The 10,411-nt window shown below is 42.3% G+C and overlaps 1 protein-coding gene across 1 annotated transcript; it reads left to right on the top strand.

Annotated features, from left to right (window-relative positions):
* Positions 1-306: 306 nt before the first annotated feature.
* H3-3A (H3.3 histone A) lies at positions 307-8,603 on the top strand. The gene is made up of 4 exons (XM_070734323.1): positions 307-747; positions 2,420-2,575; positions 3,512-3,665; positions 7,967-8,603. Exons 2-4 carry the CDS (start codon positions 2,448-2,450, stop codon positions 8,093-8,095), a joined length of 411 nt encoding a protein of 136 aa, XP_070590424.1. The 5' UTR covers positions 307-747; positions 2,420-2,447; the 3' UTR covers positions 8,096-8,603.
* Positions 8,604-10,411: the final 1,808 nt, after the last annotated feature.

Genomic DNA, 10,411 nt, shown 5'->3' with positions numbered 1-10,411 from the left:
CCCTGACACATTTATCAAACGTCTAACACGTCTTTTTTATTGCCCCTCTCCATTGGCCAACGAATTATCATTAGCCTTTGATTTTTTTAACGGCTCATTCACTCGGAATTATATTCGTGACCGCCCCCTCCCTCCCAAACTTGTATTGGGGATACTGAGGGGCCTCTTAAAATGGGAGGAGTAAGAGCGCTGGAGGGGATTAAGCAGCGGGGAACCCACGAGACGACGGTGTCCGGAGTGGACTCCTCCCCGGCCAGGTACTAACGGTAGTAATTAAGTGGCCGTTGGCCTGACAGTTGGAGCTGCTCGCGGCTCGGCTGTTGGCCGTTGAATGGGGGCCGCGTGATCTCCCGACATCTGTACCGGCTCTCTGCTAGACGGGAGGGAGAGGAGGACGGCCGGGGGAATCCCTCTCTCTCTCTCTCTCTCTTACTCACTCCGTGCCCGGGGCGCGCGCAGCGTGTCTTTTGTGTTTGTACACACTGAGGCGGCCGCGGGAAACCGAGAGTGGGTGGGGAGGAGGGCGGGGTGGGCGTGGCCTGGCCTTCCCTCCATTGTGCGCCATTGGCGGTCTCCGCGGGAGGGGGCGTCGCCTGGGCGGTCGGGGGGGCGTAGCCAAGGCAGCGGAGTCGGCCTTTGCCAGTCAGCCATCTTTCAATTGTGCTCTCATCCGCCGTCGCCCGCAGCAGCTTTCAGCGCCTCCTCCTCCTCCTCCTAAGCAGCCGCGCTCAGCGTAAGCGGACGGGGGTAAGTCTTCCAAAACCTCCTTGGACGGGACCTCGGAGCCCCCTCTCGGTTCGAGGAGCCCTCCGAGCCGCCCCCGGGGCTCCCCCGGCAAACTTCTGGGAGCGAGAACCGCGGTTGGAGGGAGAACCGGAGCGTCCCTTTTCTCTCTCCGCCTTCCCGAGCACGGCAGAGGAGAAGCTCGGGCTGCTCCTTCCCTTTAGACTCCCTCCTGCCCCCCGGCCCCACTTTGCTCGGCCGTCGCCCCCTTCTTGGGCCCCCGCCCTCCCCCAAACCTCCACTATCCTCCTCCCCGCTCCCCCGCCGACCCCTGGACGGGAGCCGGGAAACGGCTGCCAAAGGGAAGCCCCGGGAAGAGAGGGGGGGGGGGAAAGGCAACTCTCCTCCTCGCCTTCCTTCCCCACAGTTGTTGCTCAGCTTCACCATCTTGTCTCTTTTTCTCTTGGTCACCGACCATATTTTTTCTCTCCCCCCTATTGGAACCAGCCGGGGGGAGGAGAGAGAAGCGCACCCCTAGGAAAAGCCTCCGCGCCTATTTGCCCAAACTTTTCCTCTCCCCATATAAAAGCCCCGCCGGATCCCACTTTTGAGGTTTTTGGAAGCGCTGGCCGCTGTTTTCTTTTATTTTTCCCCAACCCGCCTTCGCGTCCTCTTTCCTTTGCCCGCAAAAAGGGAGCGAGGGTGTAGTAAAGCAGTGTTTCCCAACCTTGGCAACTTGAAGATATTTGGACTTCAACTCCCAGAATTCCCCAGCCAGCGAATGGGATAAATAATTGGGATTAAAATAGATGGGATGCGAATGCTGGCTGGGGAATTCTGGGAGTTGAAGTCCAAATATCTTCAAGTTGCCAAGGTTGGGAAACACTGTAGTAAGGGCTGCGTTTGGGCGATTGTTTCCATTTTGTTGAGGCTGAGTTTGCCGAGGGAGAGAGAGGCGTTTTGGGGGGAGCGAGACTGGCACACTTTACACGGGCGGAGAGGCAGAAGTGGCGGCAGCCCCCCCTCCCCCCCCAAAAAAAGTTCGCTCGGTGGCTTTCTAGCTCCTGGCTTGGTGTTTTCCCCCCCTTTTGGGGTGCTCTCGTTTGAATTCTCCTTTTTGCAAGCGAGGAAGAAGCCGTCAACCCCCTTGCTTTCAATGCGGACGTTCGCCCTTTATATCCGTCGGTTGGATTCTGCAATTGGGGACTTTTTTTTTTCTCCCGGGGGGGGGGGACGTGGGAGGAGAGGATCGGCTGCCTCGCTCTCCAAATTCGGTGCGCTGGGCAAAAGGGGGTTGTGTGTGTGTTTGTGTGTTTTCCCTCCCCTGCTTTGAAATCTTAAAGGCGGATCGATTTGCCGCTGAAATGCAATTAGAGCGCGAAACTCCCACCGACATTTTCTCATCCGATTCAAGGACTTTGCAGGGAAGGCTTTCCGTTGTTGTTGTTGTTGATGTTGCCGTTGGACGTTTGCAAGCCGGCAGCCGGAGTGTCAGGCGGGGGGTGGATCCGGCACGGTTCGAATGGGCTTTTTTAAAAAATATATATATATATATATATTTCTGGGGATCTGAGGCGTCTCTATTTATTTATTTATTTATTTATTTATTTTTTGCCCGTTTTTCGATGGGCATTTTCGAACGGCCGCCTTTCCTTTAACGTGGCTGATCGCGCGGGTGACTTCTCGCCCCGTGTAGGTTATAAGGAAGAGAAGTTCGCGGGAACATGGCTCGTACCAAGCAAACTGCCCGCAAATCCACCGGGGGGAAGGCGCCCAGGAAGCAGCTGGCCACGAAAGCCGCTCGCAAGAGTGCGCCCTCTACCGGCGGGGTCAAGAAACCTCATCGCTACAGGTATAGATAGTATATTTTAAAAAATGACCGGAAGGAAAAATATGACGATGTGATCGCCCCGTAACGACGCGGAAATATTTATGGGAACGCATTTTTTTTTCTTTTTTTGTTCGAGGAGGGGAAAAAAAGATCCCGGTTTAATAACTGTTTCTTGGATCGAGTCACGATCATTTTAATCGGAGTCGTTATTTTTTTTTTAAAATGCAAAAAAAAAATTATACCCGACTCTTAAAAATATTTTGAACGAAAATATTTTTGGAAATGATCGGTAATGGTTGGTGATAGGGCCTGTGTTTTTTTTTTAATTAAATCGAATTTAAAGGAGAACCTGAAAAAAAATTGCAGCTTTATTATTAACCTTAAAGAGCTCGCCGGTTTGTAGGATGCCATAATAAAGCTCGATAATGAGAGTGGTTATTAATGTTTGGTTTATTGGTTTCAAATATATTGGGCAGTTTCTCATTTACAGTATTGACATTACAGTAGTTTAATTCTCCAACCGTAACTGTGCCAAATGGTAGATTTTGTACAGTGTAACCACTAGAGGGCAGTGTCTGATCCAGAATAAGAAGTAAATACTATTGGTTTTATGTTTTTAAAATGTTTAAAACAAAAGAAATAACAATTGCCATAACTTGTTGGTATCTTAGAAATCACTCGTTTTACCAGCAACGTCCATGGTAAAAAGTTATTTAATTTCTTACCAACTTTCAAAGGAGTTTGAGAAAACAGAAAGCAACTGAATTATTGCAGTTGGAGTCTTTCATAGTGTTCTGGTTTTAATTTAAGTCTAGAGTTTTTCTTGCAAGCTTATTTCAGTCATGTAAATTAGCTTTGTACAGCATGTGTTTCGGGAATATACATTGGGTTTTGTGTATTTCTCTTTAAGATTGGAAGGGAAATGCTTAACTATTTTTGCTTTGTTTTTATTCAAAGGCCAGGTACTGTAGCTCTTCGTGAAATCAGACGTTATCAGAAATCAACTGAACTTCTGATCCGCAAACTTCCATTTCAGCGCCTGGTGCGTGAAATTGCCCAGGACTTCAAAACAGATCTGCGTTTCCAGAGCGCAGCTATTGGTGCTTTGCAGGTAAAAAAATTGTTATTTTAAGTTATCCTTCCAAAACACAAGTATCCTTCGCTTTTATTGATATGTCATTTACAATGACTAATTGTGTTTTTTATAGAAGATATTATAAATTTCTTTACTAATCTTTTCTATCTTTTCTATATTTTTTAACCTTGCTTTCAGAAATTAAAGCATTGCATCTGGCTCTAAATAAATGCAACTTATTTAGTTGTATTATATGAGTCGATGTACATTTGCCAACAGAAATTATACCCAAGTTCTTTTCTAGAGGGCAGCCATTGATAATACTGTGCTTTTGGTACGTGAGGATGCATGTGATTGGTTGCTTCCATACAGTCATCTGATTGGTTGAGCTGTTTCTATGGTCAGTCAAAATTTCATATGATTGGTGGGTTTCAGAATTAAGAATATATGTAATTGTAGGTGAGCTAATAACTGCCACTTTTTTTAAAAAAAAAGTAATCTGCTTCCTCAATAGAATCTCAAAAGCTAAAACAGGGATTGTTAGAGTTCAAAATATTTTAACAATAACATTGAGATATATGTCAAGTATTCTAAAGAAATGTGATGATGCTATTAATTTTAATTAGAGTAGCAAATATTTTGGAAATATGAATCACATGATGCTATATGAGAAAGGGACCAATTTTTTTTAAGAGAAAATACCAGTTTCTTTTAAGCTCTTCTTCTAAGAGTGGAACATATACTTTTTCTGTATGTTATGTGATTGTCTTAACTTTCTACGAAGCCATTGAGAGAAATTCTGATCTGGGTGGACTTTGTCAAATTTTAGCTAGATAATTTGTACATTACAGATGAAATGCAATATTTTGTCTTGCAGTTGTAAATAAGTTGTGTCTTAAAAATATAAAGTTAAAAGTGCTGCACATATTCTGCATGATAAAGTTGCATATCTTTTCTCAGGCCTGAGGGAATAGATAAACAAGAAATATTTACTCCACCAAAATCAAAATAGATGTAAGCCAAAATTCATTTTTTTGAAATACCAAGAGGCAACTTGCAGAATTCCAACTTAAACTGATTAAAACATTTAATGCCATGCAACATAGGGACCTGGAAGTTTTATTCCATTAGAATTAAGAAAGCCGATTGGTTATGTATTGCGGGGGGTTCAAAATCCAGTATAGAATAGATGAATATAAAACACTAATTCACTAAGATAGGCCCTATTGTATGGCCAGTGGATTCCATTTGTCACAGCAAGTCTTTCATAAAGACATGCTTTGAAAATGAGATTTCTTGTTATCTGCTTGTCATTGCATGATTCTCTAAATAAGACAGAATCATGAGGTCAAGAATCCAACATTTATGTCAGGCATTCCATGGTTTAATACCAGATAGTGTAACAGTTTAATTGAAATGGGATTTATTTTTAAAACATTACTATTTCTGCATTATGCATTTCACATACAAACATATATGCTTCTTTGATGAATTGTGAAAGCTCTTTAAGTAAAACACTTTGAGTGTACCCAAGGGCAGTCTATTTCTATTGCAGGTTCCTCCTTAGCTCCGCCGTACTCAACATGCAACATTGTGCAAAATAGCAAATCAAAATTATATAGGTACAAGTAAGTCCTTGACTTACAACAGTTCACTTAATGACTGTTCAAAGTTACAACTGAAAAAAGTGACTTATGACTGTTTTTCACACTTGTGACAGTTGCAGCATTTCCACAGTTATGTGATTTACATTCGGATGCTTGACAACTGATTCACATTTGTGACGGTTGTGTCCCAGGGTCATGTGATCCCCTTCTGCAGCCTTTTGACAAGCAAAATCAATTGGGAAATCAGATTCACTTAAGAACTGTGTTACTAATTTAACAACTGCAGTGATTCACTTAGCAAACGTGACAAGAAAACCTCATGAAATGGGACAAGACTCACTTAAAAAATTTCTCACTTAGTAACATAAATTTTGGGCTGAATTGTGGTCGTTGTCCTCAACTTATAGCCATTCATTTAGCAATTGTTTGACAGTACTGTGGTGTTGGAAAAAAAAGATTTACGGGCAGTCCTCACATTTAATGGCCATCACAGCATCCCCCAGAGTCACATGATCAAAATTCAACTGCTTGGCATCCAACATGTATTTATAACAGTTGCTGCGTCCCAGGATCACACGACCAGTTTCCAACAAACAAAGTCAATGGGGGAGGCCAGCTTCACATAAAGACTACACGATTCATTTAATAATAGTAGTGATTCGCTTAACAACCACTGCAAAAAGGTTGTAAAATTGGGTATGACTTACATAACAATTGTCTTGTTTAGCAACGGAAATTCTTGTCACGGTTGTCATAAATTGAGGACTACCTTTGTTATAGTTTGAAAGAAGGAGAACAAAGATGTCTGTTAAAACTCAAAAATATCTACCAATTCAAAGCATAGCATTCATTTCTATCATAACTAGTGATTGGGTCTATTAGTTCAGTGTTTCCCAACCGGTGTGCCGCGGCACACTGGTGTGCCGCAAGACATGGTCAGGTGTGCCGCGAAGAAATAAGCTCAGCTTCTGGTCTCGCAACTTTTTGCGAAGAGAAAAAAGTTGTGAGACCGGAAGCTGAGCTTGCTTCTTTGCGCCTTCCAAGTTTTCCAGCACCTGCGGCGCCCCGCCCGGCTGGAGCTTCCCTGTCAGCAGGTGAGCTTTGGGGCTTGGTGGGAGGGCAGCGGCAGCGGGAGGTCGGCGCGCAGCGGGAGGGTGATGGCGGCAGCGGGCAGGAGCCATGCCGTGGGGCGGTGGCAGGGTGGTCCCTCTCTCTCTCCCCCTCTCTTGCTTTCTCTTTCTCTCCCCCCCCTCTCTCTTTCTCCCAGTAGCCGTGGGGCGACGTCAGGGTGATCAGCTGTGAGGCGGAGCTACGGAACAGAGGAACAGAGGCACCGACGGCGGCGGCTGGAAATGCTGGAATTGCGTGGCTGGCACTTGCCTGCTGGCTGGACCAGGATGGAGGCTCAAGCCCCACGTCCATGCCCAGCACAACGCCAGAAATGTATGGCGTCTAGCCACCGCCGTCTGTGCCTCCGTTCTGGAGCTCCGCTTCACAACTGATCACCCTGCCGTCGCCCCACGGCTACTGGGAGAAAGAGAGAGGGAGAGAGGGGGGAGAGAAAGAGAAAGCAAGAGAGGGGGGAGAGAAAGAGAGAGAAAGATATAGCAAGAGAGGGAGAGAGAGAAAGAGAGGGAGAGAGGGGGGAGAGAAAGAGAGAAAGAGATAGCAAGAGAGGGGGGGATAGAAAGAGAGAGAAAGATAGCAAGAGAGGGAGGGAGAGAGGGGAGAGAGAAAGAGATAGCAAGAGAGGGAGAGAGGGGGGAGAGAAAGAAGGAGAGAGAGGGGGGAGAGAAAGAAGGAGAGAGGGGGGAGAGAAAGAGAAAGCAAAAGAGAGAGAAAGAGAGATAGCAAGAGAGAGGGAGAGAGAGGGGGGAGAGAAAGAGAGAAAGCAAAAGAGAGAGAGAAAGAGAGAGGGACAGAGGGGAAAGAGAAAGACAGCAAGAGAGAGAAAGCAAGAGAGAGAAAGAGGGGGGAAGGAGGGTGAGGGAAAGACAGAGAGAGGGGAAGGAGGGCAAAAAAGAGAGGAAGGAAGGGAGAAACAAAGAGAGATGGAGAGAGAGGGGAAAGAAAGAGGAGGGAAGGGAGAGAGAGAGAGAGAGAGAGAGAGAGAAATAGAGCGAAAGGGAGGAAGAGAGATATTTTTTGTCCAAACTTTTTTTTCCACACACACACACACGCCCCCCACCCCCGCTCAATGTTCCCCAGGATTTTGTAAATGTGAATAATGTGCCACGGCTTTAAAAAGGTTGGGAAACACTGTATTAGTGGATACAGCATTTTTGGAAATAATCATGATTTTTTAAATTTTATTTATTTATTTATTTATTTATTAGATTTGTATGCCACCCCTCTCCGTAGGCTCAGGGCAGCTCACAACAGCAATAGAACAATTCATAACAAATCTAATAATTTAAAAACAAAATTATTGCCTTAGTTGTTCCCATTGGTAGATTGGATCCAATATAGAGCTGTGATTTACTTTGAAAGTTGCAATTAAAGAATGTTGTGGGGCATGAGAAATACAATATAAATAAAAGAGCAAGGAAATCCATGTGTGGAATCAATAAGAGAGTTTTAGATACAAGATTAAAATTAGGAGTTAAGATACATAAGATAATGTTTTTCCATTTCCTTTTGCTTGGCTTGAAAATAAACTTACCTATGTATTTTGTGAGGATTTGGGTATTTTTTATTTAAAGTAATTCAACCATTTTCTTTTCTCAATAGGAGGCAAGTGAGGCCTACCTGGTTGGCCTGTTTGAAGACACCAACCTTTGTGCTATCCACGCCAAACGTGTCACAATCATGCCAAAAGATATTCAGCTAGCACGCCGCATACGTGGAGAGCGTGCTTAAATTCTACTAAGATGGATTTGTCATTCTCAAAACAAATAAAATCTCTTCTTCCTGTTATTGGTAGTAATGAACGTTAGATTTTTTTCCCATGGGGTTAAAAGGTACCTAAATCTATGGTTGCAAATGGAAAAAATAGAGGACAGAATCGGGTATTGGCAAGTTATTTTTCATTTTCATTTGTGTGTGGATTTTTTAATATAAACGTGGGGACATATAAAGCATTATTGCTGTAAAAAAAACCTTTCATTGAACAAATTTCAGCAGTTCAACTTTATAACAATTATAAATATGCCAGTCAGACTTTTCTGGACAATGCCAGCATTTGGGTTTGTTTTTTTTAAAGGTAAATTTCTTATTGATGGCAACTATATGAAGTCTGTATCATACAGTAGATTCCATCCACTCATTATACTTTTATAAGTTGTCCTACATGCAAGTACATGTTTTTAATGTTGTCTGTCTTCTGTGCTGTACCTGTAAGTTTGCTATTAAAATACACGAAATAATATTTGCTTTTGTCTTAATTTTTAAGTATTTTACTTTATTAAGTATACTTCGGTAGCAATGGATATGTTTAAAATGTATTTAATGTGCTGCATTTATATGAAAATTTTAAAAATGTATATTGTAGCTTAAATATAGAATTATGATTCCATTGAAATATTTGAGGGCATCTTGTTTCTTAGAAATAAATACAAATATTCATAGAGATTCCAGCAGAGATTCAGTTTTATTGACCTGAAATGCAGCTGTATCTATAAAACATCATTAGGTGAATTCCACAGACTTGCTTTCAGTTTCTTATTTCTCAAATGGATTTGCAAAGGTTTGCACCAAACAATAAATGTTGTACCTTTAGGGTACAGATGCTAGTTAAAAAATATGTGAGCAGAATTTATGACAGGTTTCTCTTACCTTTTGCCCCTAATTCAATGAGGGCAATATAAGTTTTAGTTTCTCAAGAATCTGTTTTTTTCCAGAACAAGCTATACTCTGATGTTTCCGCCTGGAATTGCTCCAATTACATTTAAGTTTTCAGTACATAGCCGAAAAAACACTTTTAATAAAGAAAATACATAGTTTTGGTTATCAAAACTTCAATGATTGGAATTTATAAAAATGCACACGAGTTTGAAGGAGTCGTCTTGTCCCTTTAAGTTTTTTAGGGTTTCCCTCCGATTCTGTTCCTTCCTTGTAATTCTATTAAAAACCTATATGATTGGATTGCCGTAGTAAAGTTCCATGCTTGTTTATTCCCTGTGCATGTTCAAGACTGTTAATGTCATCAGAGAGTAAGTTCAAAATGGGCCATATTATTTTGAGACATTTATATTATTGATTGCTAGCTGCCTGGCCAGGACAAACAAACAACTTGCATTGTCCTGCTTGAGATAAAGGACTGTTTTGCAAGAAAAAGCTATAACTAGATACAAAAATGCAGTTTTAAGTATACATAGTAGCAGTACTGTGTTTTTAGTCTTGATTTCTAACAGTCTTTAGGTTACCAAAGTTGTGCAATAGAGGAACTTAATTTTATTCTAATAAAGTATAATTGTTTTTGTTCTAATAAAGTATAATTGCATTAATTTTCATGGGAAGGTGATAGAAGCAACATGTATTTTCTTATCTCTATGTCTAGCAATGTAGAATATCCATTCCATCCTTCCGAGGTGGGTAAAATGAGGACCCGGATTGTGGGGGCAATAGGCTGGCTCTGTTAAAAAAGTGCTATTGCTAATATGTTGTAAGCCGCCCTGAGTCTAAGGAGAAGGGCGGCATAAAAATCAAATAAATAAATAAATAATACTTTTAATCTGGAAACAATGCCAATGCATACAAATCTAAATAATAAATAAATAAATGCCACAATGCACAAAGTAAGACATCTTTCGATGTGATAATACTGTGAAGATGTAAAACTGAGCAGTTGGGGATGTACTGCTATTTGTTTGATTTATATCCCACCTTTGTATCCAGGAATGTTTGAAGAGGCAGATTCAGCTGTGCCTTGGCACATGTAGGAAGGAGCAGTAAGCCATGCAGTGAAAGAGATAGGTACATGCCATGCTTGTCAAAATCAAAACACAAGGGGAACTCTTCTTTCTGCAGAAAGTTGAAAGTATTGCAATAAGAAGTGAGAAAAAAAGAAAAATTCTATTCTGTAGAAAATTGTGAGTTCACCAAATAACAGTTGCTGCTTATTTAAGCATTAAGGCAGTGTATCTCAACCTTGGCTGTTTGAAGATGTGTGGACTTCAACTCCCAGAATTCCACAGCCAGCGTTGCTGGCTGGGGAATTCTGGGAATTGAAGTCCA

The sequence above is a fragment of the Erythrolamprus reginae genome, chromosome 1 (genome assembly GCF_031021105.1).
Source record: "Erythrolamprus reginae isolate rEryReg1 chromosome 1, rEryReg1.hap1, whole genome shotgun sequence".
NCBI classification, from domain to species: Eukaryota; Metazoa; Chordata; class Lepidosauria; order Squamata; family Dipsadidae; genus Erythrolamprus; species Erythrolamprus reginae.
This window is presented reverse-complemented; position numbering and strand designations above follow the sequence as displayed.